Consider the following 19,427-nt stretch of genomic DNA (forward strand, 5'->3'; position numbering starts at 1 on the left):
ATCACCCAGGATCATCGATTAGGTTCTTTGAAGGGTTGGAATCTGTTCATAAATGATACCATTTCTTGTTAATCATTTAACTTTGTTTGATTTGCAGAATAATTAGTATGAATTCTCGCTCGCATTCACTGCACTGGATGTTGCGCTGATATTAAGGGTGATAAAACATAAATGTTAATATAATAAGAAACATTTGAATGCTGCAAATAGCTTTAGGATGAAATCCAAGCTCTTGGCATTCACACATTATAAATATTCATTTTTTTTTTTTTATGCTCATTGCAAGGAGGCCAAACATCAGCCTTCTCTGTCACAGTCATTTATGACAGTTCAAAACGTATGAAGCTATTTCAATAATACCAAAAAAAAAAGCTATAAAACATCAATTAAAATGAATGAAGGAAATGGAATTACAAAATAAATAGCGGGCTACATTTGACGAGTCAGACGTTGCCTCGGAGGACTTTAAACTGACCACAGTATGTCAGACTGATGTAGGGGTGACCTATTGCTCTAAGGCTACACACTCCTGCATTCTACACTTCTTTGCTGGGAAGCCGCACAAAAGATTTACAAGGCACACTGTATGTTATAAATTGCCAGCCAGGCCACTTGTCTTCAGGGCACCATGACAATAGTGCACATTCCTACAGTGAGGCAGCCCCCTCACCCATCCAATTGCGTGTGCGTGTACTGTATTGTGGCGTAGAAAACAACTCATGGGTGTAGCCATACTGCAGCAAGCTGCATCAAGCCAATATATACGATGGATTATCTTTAGTGATACTGGTCGACGTCAGATTTGTTCAGATAATGTGGGGAAGAAACTATGGAAACGGCAGTAATCAGTTTTCAGGGGCAAACTGCCATGCTCATTGTCAAATGTTTAAAGCGGAAGTCAAGCCCAAAAATGTCTTTACAGTAATATGTTCTATGCGTCTCCACTAGTCAAAATGAGGCATTGTGATTAATATGGCATTTGTGGAATATGAGTTAAGCAGCAAAATCCATCTATTTTTGTCCATATCAGGGGCGGCCATTTTGCCACTTGCTGTCAACTGGAAATGACATCACAGTTGCTCAGGGCTCAGGTTACGGCTTTTGTAAAGGATTTTTTTGCGCTAATTGCCCTAATTTTTTTTCGCAGAAGCCAAACTTACAAACAAAAAAAAACGAAAATATTTCCACCTTGAGAAAAAAAATAAATACGTTTTTTTAAATCAATGTCAAAAATATGTTTATGGCTACACAAAGCCATCTCTGATTAAAAACGATGTAACGAGTTCGCAGCTGCCGTTTTTTGTTTGTCACATTAAATACAGTTTAAATCTAGCCATGACAAAACAACACGCGTGACTCTACATTAATTAGGATTTTAAGTTTGTTCGAGAGGGCTTTTCCCTGAAAACAGCCGCCACACGCAACAACAATATGGATGCATGTTGAGGCCGTCATGTCAAGACATCCATGCCATCGGGAGCTGACAGGTTGTGCTGTCTCTGTGCGAGCCTCCAGTCACTCTCAGGGGCCCCTCGCTGTTAATCATTATCTTGGGCTTCATCAGCAGAGGGCAATTACAATGGAAGGGGAGGGGGTCTCCATTCAAAACCACTCATGGTTGTTGAAATGTTTGCATGGTGTATTTACACAGTATCCATCCGATGCACTTCACTGTGCATGCTTGTTTGCAAGGGCTCGTCTCGCTCATTACAGGCCATGCAAAGAACACCCACCCACCCTTCCTGAATTGTCTTTTTAGCTACCTGTGTGAGTGTGTGAGTCACTCTAATCAAATTTCTGCCTGTCTACCAGTCTGGTGCTGATGATAATGTGCTTCACTGCCCTCTCACTCTGTGTCACCCACACAACCTCATTACGCACACACAGGAAGGGTCCGTGGTGGTTTAACCCACCCTAGCGAGCCAACTGGAGGTAATTTACCATAGCTTGGCAGACACATGCCATTTTACTGAACACAGTGCACGTCCCCCCTGTGCTTTGCTCCGCTCAGACTTTTCACTCCAATGGAGCACAAAAGAGTCTCGAGAAAGACGGGAAGTGGAGGAAGAGCAAAACCCCCTTGCAGAGGTGCAAGGCATTACAATGTTAAAGTCAATACACCCACGATCTGATGTATGGATTGACGGACTTTTTAGGAAAACAAAACTTTGACGGTATGTCTATAAATAAGTGCAATCGTAGAATTGGGGTAGAAGTGCACCGCATCAGTCATTCAACCAATCAAATTTAATTAATATTTTGTTAATATATATTTCAATTAACTCATTCACTGCCAGACATTATCAGACCCTCTTTTACCCTAACATTCGAAAAAAAAATGAAAACATATAAATAAATTCCTGGGATTAAATGGCTGGACTGTGAAAAGACAAATAAATACGTCAATGGCAGTGAATTAGTTAATGGAATGGGATTTTTTTCCCTGAGTGTTCTGAGCTCCTTTTTTAACGTATGTATGGTCTTGAGTGGCCCATACTAGTGCCATAGCAGAGACCTGGGCGGATGTGGCTAAATTTGCTGTGTCATGTTGTTTCACTTTAGGCAGCAAAATAGTTGCAACTCAGTCAACAGTGCCTCTGCTGGTTGCAGCCAAAAAGTGCGCTCCGTTTTGCCTTAATTGCTTTCAAGACATGATTAATCAACAATCAATTCCACACAATTATTTTGTCGTAATCGCGCTTAGGTCTTTTTCAAGCATGGTTATATTTTTTTCCCTCACATTCCCATAACCTTAATATTAATAAAACATCTCAGTATGATGCAAACTACAATCAGAATAACAAACTTGTTGCTAAATGAATACATCTCCGCAGTGGGAGTCAAAACCGATCTTAACTTCCTTTGCAAAGGCACAAATGGCGATACAGGCTTTACATATTAAAACAACACATATTGCTTCTGTAATTTTCTTTCATGCACTTTAATTACAATAAGCAATTTGTCATCAAGTATTTTTAGCATTTGTTTCTGAAACTTGCAATTTGCTAATTATGCGCATGCTTTCTGTCACAACTGAATTCCGCTGTTTAATTTTACTCTAATTAGGAAAATACAATGAACAAGAAAATTATGGAATTTGTTGTATCTTTGTTTAACACACACGCACGCACTCACTCAAGCATACATACACGCACACACACGTGCGATATTATTCCAGGGCACGGATGCAGGCTGGGTTGCAAACACAGCACGGGCACATTTGAGAATTTCTGCCTTAAGGCTGAGGGGGAAGGCCGGGTGTATGAGGGGAGGGGGGGATGGTGGGTCGGGTATCTGGTCTCCTAGTGATAAGCATGTGTGTTGCAGACTGTCTGCGTGTGCGGATGTGTGTGTGTGTATGTGACATCTGTTGACAAGGTAGCCTAGTCCGGTCAGCACTCATTAGTGGAAGAAAGAATCCCTGAATGAGGAGTGCTGCGACAGACAGGACTCTCTCGTTAGGGGATAGTGCACACAAACATGCGCACGCACTCACCCACACACACGCGCGCGCGCGCACACACACACACGCTGCTAGGGTCAGACCGCCTTGGTGCTCAGAATCTGCACAACATCAATTAGTTCATAGATGGTTGCAATCTATCCTGTCAGTGTTGTGGCCCTGGCAGCAGCCTGCAACAAGTTATTATTCAGGGCTAGAACATACAGGACATACATACTAATTCTTCCAAAGCGTGCAATATATTGAGGAGTGGGTTATGCATTATGAATTCAGACACATTGTTTTAGTCATTTACTTTTCAAGATGCATTGAACAGATGTGTGGAAGAGAGGCAAAAATGTAGCAGGTCTCCAAAGCTGAACACAATCCATACTGAGACGCTGGTTGACTTTTGAAAAGTCCAAAACCATTTTTCCACAAATGTAAGTAATATAAAGTGAAGACATTGCTTCCAGGCATCATAAAAAATAAAAAATAAAACGTTGCTGAACACAATAGGCAATATTTTCACCATTTCAACATTCTTAAAGCTGCACTCCACAGGATTTTGAGTCTCTAATCGCTACTGCCACGTGCGGTCGCAAAATGAAATTACACACGCACGGTGCACGTTCTAAATGATATCATCGCTCCTTACCTATGGAGTAGAAATAAATGAATAATAACATAAATAATAAGAAAGAAATATCGCGATTGGATTAAACTCCACCATTAATTTTTGAGGCAAACGTGACCTCGTGAAAGCGTGAAAGTGTTTGAAACCTAGAACTTCCTTTTTTCTTTTTTTTTCCATCTGACACTTCAGGTTTTAATTTGCAACCTACAGTATAACCAAGTAGTTAAGGGTTAATGATACAGCACTCATCTGTAATATACACCGCAGTTATTGTATCAATTTAACGCAGAGTGGGCTCAGATGGAGCACACAATGTTTGCCAAACCTTATGACTGCGAGTGTAAACACATCACATATGTTCTGCTGATTAGCACCATTACTGTCCATTTACCTCATCGTATGTGAACCGATCAACACGTAAGATGAAAAAAAAAAATGACGAAAACACGTTAACGCTCCGAGGCATCGACGCTCAAATGTGGACAATGCAACTATCGCATATTTAGCCCGGCATATGTAAGAACGCGACTCTTGTGAATTATGAACTTGAATGATTTCAAGTCAGATTGGCTCGGGGCTGTCACGCAACTGCTCCTGTGTGCAAAGTCAAGCGCGAGCGTGGTGGAGATGCGAGGGTTAATTAACTGATGGGGGAGATGGTGGCTGCGCGGCATACGGAGTGATAGAATAGCTTTTGAATTATGGAACAGTGGAATGCTGCGGCTGGTGGCGTCCGGCCATATGTCAGCGTATACCGCCTGTGTCTAACCGAGGGACAGCTGGTCAGATTGCTCATGTTCAAGCGAGTTAGAGAGCAATCAATCAAAATGGGGCAGCTTGTTGACTTGTTTAAACGGGTCTAGAATACAGCGCTTGTCTATTGTTGGTGCCATTAGGGATTTGTCAGATGCTGGAGAAATGAAATGAGCCCCCAAAAGAAACCTCACCTTGAGTATGTCAGCAAGCCTTTGAGGTCACGCGCAGGATGATTTAACATAAAGCCGCAGTTGATGAGACGCGTGTTGGTACATTATTAGGCGTAAGATTCAGAAGCTACGTCTGCTTTCTACCGACCGACGTTTAAAGGATTCAAGGAAAAAGGTTGCTATACTTTCGTCCTTCCTCCCTTTTAGCTGTTGGCAAGTTGTAGAATGGACGTTTATAGATTTGCATCAATATTTAAGAGACTCTATTTTGAGCACAAACCTTCCGTGCATGCCAATATGGACTTCAGTCTCTCAATGTGAAATGTGAAACAGAGTACAAAAAAAGGTATTTGTGACGGCAGCGAAATATTTTTCAAATTTTGCTCACGCTAACAAGACCAGGGCGGCAGATTCACTGCCTTTGACGGATTTACTTGTCTTTTCACAGTCCAGCCATTCAATCCCAAGAATTTATGTATATTTTTTTCAATTATTTTTTATCAGAAACAGCAATGAACTAATCAAGGTTTTTTTTTTCCAAAAGGTTAAAAGTTCACATTATACTGCACCTTATATTGTAGCCCCATACATGTACAGTATAGCCTCCAGATTCATATGGATGTACAGCCATCTGCAACAGGTTTGGTACTCATGCAGCTGCTAGGTGCTAATTCTAATTTATTACCACAATTTGAAGTGAATTTTCCATTTCTAGGATTTATTTGGACCCCTTAGAAAGCACAGCGTCAATAAAAACCCAGATGACCACACGGCTTGAGTCCTATCTGCCTCGTGTGAGTCTTCCCAGTGAACCGCAATCTCAAGTGTGCACATCTCTCTGCGCTGTCTCCAGCATGACGCTTTTTGTCATTGGGGCTGCTCGCAGGATGCATTATGCATATACAGCAAGTCTCTGGTGCTTACAGAAGGTCAGTGTGTCAGCTTGACAGTTTAAATATATGAAATAGAAACCTGCTATTCACATAATAGTTGCAGCAGAAGCAATGCAGCTATTTGCCTACACAGCATGACATGATGGAGACGCACTCTGTCTCTTAGTCTCTGCTGGGCCCCAAACTGTATGGTCACCCTGATCAATAGTCTCTGTTACACATGATATATTTCCCATGGCTCCGACTAACTGCTTTGCTCCATCTGTCCCATCCGACTGCCTGTGCTTCGCTCAGCTTCCCTGCGAGGCCTTTGAGCTGCCGTTATTGTTGAAATGCTCCTACAAATGCTAATATTATTTGAATAACATGGAAATTTCTCCCTGGAATGAGAGATCGATAAGGTTAGAAGGTGGCAATTCAGAGATGCAGAGAAAGAAAATGTTTCATTGTTTGCTGAGTTTGCTGGAGTACAAGAAATGAGGCTTTCCGATACGGTATTGCTTAAAAAAAAAAAAAAAAAAAAAAAAAAAATCGCAGCCGCCATCCTCTCATTAAATCATTCACTGCCATTGACGTATTTATTTGTCTTTTCACAGTCCAGCCATTAAATCCCAGGGATTTATTTATATTTTTCCCACATTTTTTTCAAACGTTAGGGTAAAAGAGGCTCTGAAAATGTCTGGCAGTGATTAATTGCTTATCGTTGTTAGACGGCGGAATGCACAATTAGACTCACGCATCAATACAGTTCATACTTTAAAGCTGATTAGAAACACCAGTTGAAGTGTGTCCTAATGGAGATTTAGGCACAGTCCTTCTTAATATGAAGCAACATTTATTAAACTATGTCATACCAGGACCGGCTGAGTCATTTTGATTCATTTTTCACGGATTTGTGTGCTTTAAAACATCTGCTCCCCACACACTGTTGATATTCAACATATTGCACACTATTATTAGATTATGAAGCAGCAAACTAGGAGTTGATGTGTGAACACAGTAAGCGGCAGCGGTGGTTTAGTGTTTGTATGTAAGTATTTTTATTTTTTAATGATGCATTATTAAAAAGGCTTTTACCATTCCCAAGTGTGTTCTGTGGATTATAAGCGTGTGGAAAGGGAAGTTTTTGACTAGCAAATAAAAATTCATTTGAAGTCCGCAAAGCTTGCAATTACTTGGATGGAGATTACATTAGATGTTTTGTAACCTCTTTCTGTTATTTCCAACACAATTTGACACCATTGCATAGGACAACCACAATCATAAACACATTGAATGACGTCTGACATGTTTGTATGTTATTTTTCAGGCCTGTGTGCTAATAAGTTGTGAGAAGCAGGAAGTACATCCTCCTCTACTTCCGGGCCAACCGAACGTCATGTGGACCAGATGCCTCCTCTTCCTCTCAACCTTGTTTGCTCCCATTGCCATAGGTAAGCTTCGCTAGCGCTATTATTAGGGTATTTTTAATGTAAAAATTGCGGGACGTACGGCCGTCATGCTTTGAAAATTTGTCGTCGACGGGTCGTCGCTGCTGGCGGTCGTGAGGAGCGTTCCGGAAAATTCACAGATTTTCCCGAAATTCCAGATGGCCACCACGCCCCTGCAGGTGGGATAGTAAAAAATAATCCAAAGTAAATGCCCCTTAGATCGTACAATCTTGGATTTCAATATTCATGAAGCCACAACCTGTGGTGATGACATGCTAGGCCAGCACGCCTGTGTTAGAATGAAGGTAATCAATGTTAATAAATACAAGCAAAAATCAATCACATGTGTACTTAATCTTAGATGATGTGCACTTGGGAACGAATGTGAAAAGTTGAGGTAGGGATGATGCAAGTTGCCTCGGATATACAATAGGCTAAGAGTCCATATTTTGTATTATTATCTTCCATTAACTTATTCACTGCCATTTCAGACACTCTTTTTACCCTAACGTTTGAAGAAATTTGAAAAAAATATAAATTCCTGGTATTGAATGGCTGGACTGTGAAAAGATAACTAAATTCGTCAATGGCAGTGAGTTAAAGTCAAGAGTTATTAATCTTGTACTTGACAGAAAGGAGATTTTAGAACCACGTGAATCATTTGCATTACATACCAGGTAGACTCTCTGTTGATATTCTGGTTGTTATTATAATTCTCTTTGGAACATCCTCCATCTCCGTGAACTGCAGTCAGCAAATCTCCGAGGAATATAGTGTCTCCAGATATGTGTGACATCGTGCAAGACAATAGTTTCAACTCCAAACCATACGACGTTAGGGGCTTTTCAAGTTTTAGTGATTTGCCGGATTACCAATGCGTGCCATTTTGCATCTCTATGTCGATGCTTGTCTTTTTGGCTTCACTTACTGCATGCGCACACAAGCAAGTGCACAGATGCCCCGATCGCTTGTCTGTGTCTTTTCCCCTGTTGCTGCTGCACTTTGAAGTCTGCTAGAGGGAGCTCTGGGCCTCTTGGACTTAATCCCATTAATGGCTTCTGTCAATCACCCCGTTGTGAGGAAAAGCTGCTGTGGATGTGCACACACGCATGCACAGGTCTCTAGTGCGTGCACCTGCGCATGTATACTAACAGTGCAGACAGTGCGGAAATGATGAAATGTGCTGTACACGGGCATACTTCTTCTTTTTTTTTTTTTTTTTCTTTTAGCTTTAATGTCACAAGATGAGTTTCAGTCAAAGGTATTTGCATCGATGTCTAAAGAATAAGTCGACATGCGCAAATGGTGCTGTTGATACTTAAGCAGGATTAGTTGAAACAAAGACCGTTTAGCTTGAGGACACACAGCAACGCGCACAGCAGCTTCTCCGCAGAGCCATGGCTTGTCATTAAGCCACGGGATGCATGCATGATGGGGAACATTCTTCTTTGACATTACCCGTGTAGATCAGCCCAGTGTTCTTCCTGCTTCTACTGGAGCCTGACTACTTGTATAATTATACATCGAAGGATCTCAAGTAAACAGGAGTACTGTAACTGGTGGTCTCTAATATCCATCAACCCACTCAGACAATGCCATCCATCCATTTTATACCACTTATCCTGTTCAGGGTCATGGGGAGATGTAGCCTATTCCAGATGACACCGTGAATTGGATGCCAATCAACCACAGGATGCTCACAATCACAACAGTGGTCACCGAGAGAGAATCGATCCCACGGCAGCCGCATGAAATTCAGCCGTGGGTGACTTACAAAGCAATGCATTCGTCCTGAAATGTGCTGCAAATGAAATTAGCGGGGGGAAAAAAAAAAACATTCACTAAGAATGCGCAAATCCATTACTGAGACTGACGGAATATTCATCCGTCCGTCTGGCAATATGTTTCACGAAAAATAAACAGCAATAGTTGAATTTGCAACTAGTGAAATAGTGAAGTGTAAGAGGTTACCGTAATACCAAAGGTGGTAAATCTGTTTTCCATCTCTAGTCACAAATTGCCACCATAAGACCTCTTTCAACAAAAGGTCATTATTGCCAGATCAACAACAACAGGTCAGGTTTATTTGTGAAAATGTGACACGAAGGCTGTCCAACTTCAACAAACAACTTAAACCGTGACCTTCCTGCACACAGAAGTGTTCGAACAATTGCTGTGCCACGTCATAAATCGAAGTTTTCTAACATGAGTTGAAATAGTCCAAGGGGGGCACATCACCGCAGTGGGAGCGCTGTGTGCCGGTTTTTGGCCAAAGCCAAGGACTTTTAGATGTAATATGCTAAATAAGCACGAGGATGGAGACTACATCAGTAGTGTAAATGTGGGACTGATTTAAAACAAATTGTAATGCGTACCGAGGGTCACTTCTGTGACCTCCAAATGTCACTCTGGGTGTTTGTAGGGGGGTGGCTGATTTATGTGATTTTAGTCGTTTTTTGACAATGGAAGGAAAAGCTGGCGCACTTTTCCTGCCTCAACCCAGGCAACATTTCAGTCACTCGGGACCACTGAAGAGAAAAGTCTCGCCTCTATAAAAGTGCACAGGCAGGGAATGTGGGGATGGTTTTTCGATAATATGTTGCATCTCAGCTCCAAAATATTCTTTTATAACTTTTATAGCTGGATAGATTGCAGCACACATAAATTGTCTGGTCCAGGACAGAGGAACACACAAGCTCTTGTTAGATGGTTCACCTCACTGCTGTTTTTTTCATTCGCTGACAATAAAATGAAACTAGAACTAGAAAATTTGATTCCATCTAAAACTGAGTGAGAATACCGTGATGCTGTCTCTGAGCTAGAATGGCAAAGAAAGAAAATAATATGAGTCTGTCACAGCGTATCAAAGAAATCGTCAGATACAATGCAAATTCAGTATGTCGCCTAAAGTCTGTGAGAAGAAGAGAACAATAGAATAGGAGCTGAGGAATCTGATTTGATTCTTAGTCAGTGCTTAGATCTTTGAGTGATAAATTTTAGAACATCCGCCCTTGACGTGGTGGCTCGGCAGTATTTACATTTGCATTGTGTAGGCAATGCTTGAAGTAATATTTGAATGTTCCTAACACCCAAATTTTCTTTACAATAATATGTTGTATGTTGTAGTCTATTCTGGTTACAATTACGTTTGTGGAATATGAGTTAAGATGTAAAATCCACCCGTTTTTATCCATCTCAGGGGGCGGACATTTTGTCACTTGCTGTCGACTGAAAATGACATCACAGTTGCTCAGGGCTCAGGTAACAATGACGTCATTTTCAGTTGACAGCAAGCAACAAAATGGCTGCCCCCTGAGATGGATAAAAACAAGTGGATTATGCCGCTTAATTCGTACTCCACAAACACATTTTGTCTTTAAAGTATAAAATGTAAGTATAAAATTACTCTTAAGACTTAATCACAATAAAACACTCATTATTAACTATAATGGCAACGGTATGATACACAGGTGGTTTGCATTGCAGATCTTTCACGTTAACTTTCTTAACTCTTTAACTGACATTTTCAGACCCTCTTTTACTGTAAAGTTTGAAAAAAATAGAAAAAAAATCTAAATAAGTTCCTGGGATGGAATGGTTGGACTGTGAAAAGACACATAACATTTTTGGCAGTGAATGACTCTCCCGCACGTTAGAAGGCGTTAAAGAATGTAAAACATAAAACCAAATGTGTCATGATTTACGTAGAGGAGGACCCAAACGCAGGGAGACAGGAGGCAGGAATTAAGTGCAGTCTAAAGTATTTCACTAAAAAACAAAAAGGCCAACAATGCACAACAAGGATCAAAGGGAAAACTAAAGAAACATTAACTTAACTTAACTTAACTTAACTTGACTTGACTTGACTTTGACAAATGACAAACCACAACGAACCAACCAGGACTGAAAGAAAGCGGGGAACTAAATACAGACAAGTTGATGACACAACGAGGAACACCTGGACCAGACACAGCGGGTAGGAGGGAGCTGGTTTGCTCACACAAGGGACCGGGATGACAAGCACAAGTGGACTCAATAACTTAACGAGAGACAGACAAAAGGAACGCAAGGAAAAATATTAAACTAAAGTCAAAAAACAAACTCAAAAGACAGACTGTGACATAAATTACTGCAATTTGGGTGCTGCTTACTTCATGTGTACGGATCCGCTTGTCACATTATTGTTCTTTGAACTCCTTTTATTGAGGCTCATCCTTTATTGAAGTATCGCAAAAAGATTTAAATGACATGTGCACAATAGTATCATTTTCCAAGCCAAAGTCAGAACTAAATGTATAATTTTACCTCCCCTCCGCAAACTGCAACGGAATCCGAGATTGCTTTTGATGTTAATGACCTTGCATTTGACAGCTCAGCCAATATGTGCTAATTTAACTACTTCTCCGTGTTTGTTATAATACACATATTGAAGAGGTATAAGCGCCGGCGGCTGGATGTGGGGGAGAGGTCCAAAACATTCCCTCTCCGTCTATTGTAGAGTTGCCGCTAAGAACTACATCAAAGCCATTGCTTGACTCTCTCAGCGGTCGCGCGCTAACACCCGCGTTATCCCTTAAAATATCTTTTGCGGCGTTTGCATCCGTTGCTCAAACATTAACAAAAGCCAACAACACTTGGCAGTTCAAGCGCGGGAATCGCCTTATAAGTCCATCTCCTCCTCTCCCTCACCTTCGCCTTCTCCTTTCCATCTCTTCACCTCATCTGCCACTCTCTTGTTCTTGGCCCAAATGTAAAAATCAATATCCTTTTGTTTCAGTCCCCCGAGGCGACGAGAGCGTCCAAATAAGATTGTCTGTGCCATCTGCAGCTGCCAAGTTTGTGTCACCACTTACACCGGCACTGACACATTAACATGCACTCACACTTTGGCGCATGTGTGCTCAGACGCACGGCTAAATATTAGCCAGGAGCAGATCTCCTTTATGGAGGAGGGCTGCGCGACTGACACAAATATGCAATAGAAGTGAGTCTTTGAGAGGCACGTTAAAACACGGTGATACTTTTATAGGTGCGGCCGCCAATATAAAACGTATCCGATAGACAGCGTTTACTGCTTTGCGATTAATTTCGAGACTGATGTGTTTTGAGCTTTTTCTGTGTTTGCGTCGTGATGCCCTGCGGAGACTCTGCAAGGCAACACCGGTACGCATCTAAGGCAAAACCAGTCTAGACTAACGGCATCATAATACGGTTGTATTGATCCCGGCGCGCTTCAATTAACCCCTCTCTTCAAAACTGACATTCCTGCTCACCAAGACACGATAAAGCCATTCAAGAAAATGCACATTAACACAGTCGTGACCCACTGGCCCACTCTGCTGCTATACGATGCACACACAAACACAAAGCTTCTGGTACCACTAAGACGCTTTTCAGAAGTTTTTTTCTGAAGGTTGAGTGATAGCCGGTGGGCCTTTATGCATGTGTGCGTGTGTGTGTGTCTGCATGAATGTGTTCATTAGAGAGGACCTTTCCAGTAAATGTCATTTATATATCAGTCTTATCTCTAAGCCATCTTATGCCATTATCAATGCAGAGCCCTCGAGAGCCACGGCGATATTGCGCAACGCAAGCCGAGAATTTATGTCCGCACATGTCATCGTTTTGTGTATTTGTGTGTGCGCGCGTGTGTGCGTGGTGAAGGGCAGCATTAACTAGAGTCGGGGCAGCGTGTCATTGAGCTCATTCAGATTCTTCGCTGCATCTGTGTAACCCTGATGCTCGTCCAACCAATGGCAGGGACGGGGATGGTGAGGTTGCTATGGTTACAAGGAAAGGGAACGCAAGAAAGTTGCTGCTGAATCTCACTGGGTTGGTTTCGTATTATTATTATAATTTTTTGCAGAGTGCAGAGTATTAATCAATTTGTAGAAGCCTTTAAAAGGATGTGTTCAACAACAACAAAACAGATGTTCAACAACAATACAAGAGTGCTTCCCACTTATCGGCCATGCTATCCCTAAATCTCGCTAAACCGATTTCTATTCATGTACACAAAAGTTCCTCAGTATAAGATTACATGAAGGTGCTCCATTGTTTCAAAAATGTGTCAAAAAGCCAAAGCAAAAGTAAAAGCCCCGAATTGACCTTTATTGCTGTTTTGCTCAACTGAGGTATTCTGAGATTTGCTCGCATCGCATGAAACTAGTATTGTAGTCAAGACCACACCAAACGAGACCAAGACATGATTGCGACTAGAAAGTATCGGGACGAGACAAGACCAAAACTTTAAAAGCAAATACTGCTGTTGTTTTTGAAATACTGCAATGAAACAAATCTCAAATATAAGCAAAGTTGATATTGAACTTCTTCTACAAATATGCAATCATACTCTTTAAAACACAGTCATGAGCCATGAAAAATGTTAGGCCTGGTCTTGATCAAAAATATTGAGTCCGCACTGTCCGAGACCGAGACAAGACCGAGTAAAAACTTCGATTCCGAGACGAGACCGCGACCCTTAAAAGTTGGTCTCAAGACCGATCTTGAGAACTTCAACACCACACAAGAAACTGAGCATTTTTCCTCTTTTAACGGCAAACTTTTTTTTTGCTACAACTCCAGGCATGGTTGATGAGTGTATTTATCACTAGACACCTGGATACATATTTCATATGGAATGGCACAGCTGGTCCAGGCTCATTGGTAACATGGATAAAACAGAGTAGCTCGGCAACAGCGTCATCTATCAAGGGATGATAGCAGGTGCTCACAGGGATCTTTGTACTCAACGGATAGTGAATAACAACATCCAAGTTATTCCACAACAACCAAAATCCCCCTTGGAACATTCAGGCACACATCATCAGTTTCAGGCTTGAGATATTTGCCACATCGTTAATCTATCGTAAGAGTATTACTACAGGTTATTTTATGGGGGGTGAGCAGAAATAGAGAATCAGCATATTATTAACATTTGAACAACATCACTATTAAAGAATGTTCCAGTGTCAGCGTCAATATAATCCAACATCACATAAGGAGCAGAAAGAAAAAGATTCCGCCGAGTAATTTGACTTGACTTTAAGTTTGACTATGACTATGTTGAGCATATGTCTAGTCAATTATGAAGCCTACCCAATTCTTTTTAGTGGAGGTCCAGACAATGCTTTTCTCCCCTTGGCAAAAACCACATTAAATCCAGGTCAAACTAAATCCAGACAGACCACGTCAGCAGCAAACCAGTGCTTCTTTCTTCTTCTTCTCTTGTTTTTTTTTTTTTTACAGTCTGGCAGATGTTTCGTCAGCCAATGGGGCATCATCAGATCAACTCATTTAAAAACCAAGGGAGCGAAAACCAGCAGCCAAAGAAGATCTGGGGCAGATCAGTCATTTTCAGTCTCACTGGGATTGGTGACACGTTTCCTATTTAAGCGCTGAGAAAGTGGACGTTTGCATTTAATCTAAAGCCAAAGAGCAAAATTAGGCATCGGCAACTTGGAGTTATCTTTTATAAATCTGTTTAATTGGCGGAAAATTAAACGGACGTCGACAATAGTTTTTATTCTTGTTTGTGCTGTTTCTCAAGTGGATAATCACTCCCAAAAAGAAGAGCGCAGAGGAACAAATTGTAACGCCCTTGCTCGCTAAAAGAACTGTCGTATTTAGTGTGCAAGTCCAAATGGCTCCTGATGTGTGTTGCAGCCTCCAGCCGCGCTCCTATCCCCATGGCAGTGGTGCGCCGGGAGCTGTCGTGTGAATCCTACCCCATTGAACTCCGCTGCCCTGGCACGGACGTCATCATGATTGAAAGCGCCAACTACGGCCGCACCGACGACAAGATCTGCGACTCAGACCCGGCGCAGATGGAGAACACTCGGTGCTATTTGCCCGACGCCTACAAGATCATGTCGCTCAGGTCAGTGAGTCTGCCAAGTTATGGCTAGATGTGTGCGATGTCTCCTGATGTGGCCTTTCGTTTGGACACTACTCAGCTAGACACCAGAATTTATATGCGAAATCAGTCTACACTTACATCTTATTATCATCCTCGGTCAAGAAAAATCCATGTCCATACACGGTCCAAATGAAGATGCCGACAGTCTAGTGCAGGGGTGTTAAACTCATTTTTGTCGCAGACCACATTGCAGTTAGTTTCCCTCGAAGGGCAAATATGACTGTAAAACAATATAGATGTTTAATCACCTCCTCATGTTATTACTAGAGTTAGACTGATATGTTTTTTTCAGGGCCGATACCGATACCGATTATTAGTACTCAAGGAGGCCGATAACCGATATTTGGAGCCGATATTCATTTTCACTAAAAATTAAAATAGTGGCGTCAAAATAAAAGAATAAAGCTCTGAACTTTGTTTAATCGTCTTGGAGCATATGTTTATTGAGCAATTTTTCAGATTTGCACAATGTTGATTTTTTTAATGATTATAAATGTTTTTCAGTGTGGCCATCTTTGTTGTAAAATTCTAACAAAAAGAGATATTGTATTGTATTGATTTCAAATAAAAAAAAAAGGTGCATAGTGTTCCAAGGGTCAGTAGTAAAGTTCACTGAAAATTCAAATAAATACTTCCTTGAAGTTAACAGTTTTAAATTGATTTATTATCGGCCATCGGATTTTTAAAAACGGCCGATACCGATATTCATCAAAATACTGAATATCGGCGTCGATAATCGGCCGGCCGATAATCGGTGTATCCATAATTATTACATATACAGTACACAACAAATTGATGCAAAACTAGTTTTGAAATCAGAAGTCAAGAATAGTAGTTTGTTCAACTGTTGTTGCTGTAATAACGTAAGCTTGCAATATCTCTACATTATAATTTATTACATATGATCATTTTAAATGTTGGTACAGATTTTAGCAAGCCTCATGGAAGTTGACGTACTTGATTTGCTTTCGCAGGCCACATAAAATGATATGTCAGGCCTGATCTGACCCCTGGGCCTTGAGTTTGACACCTGTGGTCTAGTGCATGGACGGGCAACTTAAATGATGCTCGATGCATGTATAAAAGACCCAGCCTTCAACAACAAAGGCCTTGAACTATCGAATAATAACCACAAGAACACATTTTGTGCATTTTTTCACAAAAGTCAACTCACTCAGAATTTTCATATTATTCAGGTACTATGTGTGTCCTGCTTAAAGTGTAATTGCACATCCACTACAGTAGGAGGCAGTGGCACTCTCATTGACAGAGTGTGCGCATTGAGTATTAGCTCGGGTGTACTTTGTTTTTTGTTTTTTTTTTGCACCAATTACAGCACAGAGCAGGAGATTAGCAGTGCGATTGGAAATACAGTCCAATCATGTTCTGCACCACTTCAACCGCTCAGAAACTCAGAGCGTTGTTGGAATTGGCCATTTGGTTATTCAGAGTTCTACAAAACAGGAGTAAAGGAGCATGCTCAGACCACTCCGATTAGGGAAACAGAGCGTCAGGCAGGACGGATGGATATAATACAAGTAAGATGCAACGGTTGTAGGCCATATAAAAAAAAATATATGAAATTACAAGTAGCTAAAGCAACTAAAAGAAAATGCAGTTTTCCATTGTATGTGTCGAAAAAAAGGTCAAAATGCATATATTTTCAATTAGATATGGGTTATCTCTCACTCCTAAAGGTATGAAACCAGTAGAAGTGTGTGAAAAGTAGACCAGCAAAGTTTTATGAGATTTTATGAGATCAAATAAAAGAGCTGTATCATAAAATTCTATATGACTAGAAACGTTTTTTTTTCTCCATAGATTCTTATATACAAGCAAGCATTATCAGATAAGCACTGCGACTTTTTCCTGTATGTTGAAGCTTTATTTTTATTTGACTATTATAAATGTGCAGAAAAAAAATGCAAATATACAACTCTAAGGGTTGCAAATTATTTGGATAACTTCCCCCATGTCTACGGAAATAAACGCTTACTTAAATGTATGTGACAAACAGAAACACAAAAAAAAAAGACAGAGGTGTCTCAATGCCATCCGATACGAGCGGGAGAAATGAGCGTGTTGTCAACTGCTCATTTTATATTCATCCTCTTAAAGTATAAGTGTCAAATTCTACACTTCCCACATGCTAACTAACTGTACTGAAGTTGACAGCAAACAAACACAACATAGAAATGTCACCACACGGCAACACTCCTGTCACACCTAGTAAAATGGCGGGGGGGGGGGGCAAGGGAAAATTCTGATGTAGAAGCCCCAGAAAATGGTGCTCTGCTGCACAACCTTATCCATTTGTCACATTTTAAGAAGAATTACCACCCTTTTTGCAAGCAAATCATTTCCCCCACTCCCCACACTGTTTTTGTTGTCCATAAATGAGTCACTGGTAGATGCCAGTGGTGCATACGGAGGCATAAACAGCAGAGCTCATCTGAACAATTCATCATCTTTCCCTGAACTAAAGCAGGTGTTTTTATTCCGAAACCAATTCGCACCATGGATGCATCAAAACATAAAAATCTTTTGGCAACACATCCTTGAAGACAGTGGCAGTGGGCCATGTAATTACACTTGTTGCAGTTGAATTAAAGTCATAGAGCGCTTGGTAATAACCTCTGCCAAGGAGCTACACTTTTTGTTGGTGTGCTGGCCCTGGCCAAGGAAGAAACCATTAAAATTTGATATGGATTTAGTAAACGCTATTATAGGTGTTGTGATAATTGAAAGTGACTAATATTTTTCTTCTGCTTCAATTTGAATGGTTACTTGATATGATGAATTACGGATTATGAATGCCTCAAGGAATGTCGTTGATGACTATGGACCACAACTGTCCTTTTTTATTCCAATTTTTAGGGTTGATCCATTTTCACTTTTCACTTTAAGTGGAAAGGGAAGAGAACAAATTTTCAGGATGGCGCTGAGTGCTATTATTGTTTGGCCTTTGTGGATGTTTGTACTTTGCAAATCCTTCCAGCTCAGGGATGTGGTCTTTTAACTACAAACCTATCAACATGATTTAGAAGAAAATGGTTAAATGATTCCCTGCGTCTTAATGGCAATGTATGACCTTGATTAAATGTGAGTTGAAAATTCCGTATGAATCTGTTATGTTATGCTATGTATTAGCGTAGTGTAAACAAACACATTGGATGTATCCTAATTGTGAGCTGGATGTCATCGGGACATGTTTATTGATGACATTAGATACAGACGTCGACCCAAACAGCCCACCAGAGATAACATGAAAACTACATTGGCTATGTTTACATGGACAACATTTCTTTAATCCAATCAGAGTTCAGATTAAAATTATGATCGATGCACTGTTTTCATGGACACTAAAAATATTGGTCCGATTAGGACTTGCCTGTTTATGCAACACACCTTCGATCGGAACAAATTATTTTGACATGCCCAGATCGACAAAATATACCTGAAATAGTAGTAGAAGAAGAAGAATCTGGAGCAACTTCCGCGTCAACAAAACATAATTCCGTCCATTTCTACTTTACACGTTAGCGTTATTTCGCATATGTTTCCCGTTTGCGCTGTTACGTCGCGTTAACAATTTCTAATGGAGCCGCGATGTGTCCTTCAAGACCGCACTTTTGTATTTGCTAGCGATGTCTAAGAGCCTTTCGCACACTCCGCTTCTACTCGCTTCTCGGAATAACAGAAACACGTATACTGATGTCACAGACATGCGCGGTAAGTACGGTTTGTTCCGAACTTTCAGAATCAGTGTTTTCAGGCGCGCCGATCAGATTGTAAATCGACATAAACCACCCCTCTCAGTCAGAATAAAATCTTGATCGGAATGTGCTTGATTGGGTCAGAATAGTCCGAATGGGGTGTGCACGTGAAGCATTTTTATTCTGATCAGGATTTTAATCTGAATAAATGTCCACATGTAAACTTAACCACTGAAAGCTTGGAGGTCATAATTTTTTAGGGGGAAAAAAAATGGCTGACTGATGCATTCTTGCAATGCTGAATTTACCCTCATTTGACTATATGACAACTAAATTACAGCATATACAGTGGGGACGGAAAGTGACTATATGACCATACGATATTTCAGTTTTGGTTTTTTTAAATACAAGTTTTAATAAATTTCTACATTTCAGATTTTTTCTGTCAAGACGGGGTACTGAGTG

The 19,427-nt window shown here is 40.8% G+C and overlaps 1 protein-coding gene across 14 annotated transcripts in view; it reads left to right on the forward strand.

The window, feature by feature from the left end:
- The window catches only part of adgrl3.1 (adhesion G protein-coupled receptor L3.1), a 158,970-nt gene that overhangs the window by 37,459 nt on the left and 102,084 nt on the right, over window positions 1-19,427 (forward strand). For all 14 annotated transcript variants that reach the window (XM_086033012.1, XM_086033015.1, XM_086033016.1 and 11 more), the window contains exons 3-4: window positions 7,208-7,331; window positions 14,994-15,207. In XM_086033012.1, coding sequence (XP_085889138.1) covers window positions 7,277-7,331; window positions 14,994-15,207 — 269 coding nt within the window. In that variant the 5' untranslated portion in view covers window positions 7,208-7,276. The remainder of the gene's footprint in view (window positions 1-7,207; window positions 7,332-14,993; window positions 15,208-19,427) is intronic.

The sequence above is a fragment of the Filicampus tigris genome, chromosome 6 (assembly GCF_054856515.1).
Source record: "Filicampus tigris isolate MCC_2025a chromosome 6, RoL_Ftig_1.0, whole genome shotgun sequence".
In the NCBI taxonomy this organism is placed as follows: Eukaryota; Metazoa; Chordata; class Actinopteri; order Syngnathiformes; family Syngnathidae; genus Filicampus; species Filicampus tigris.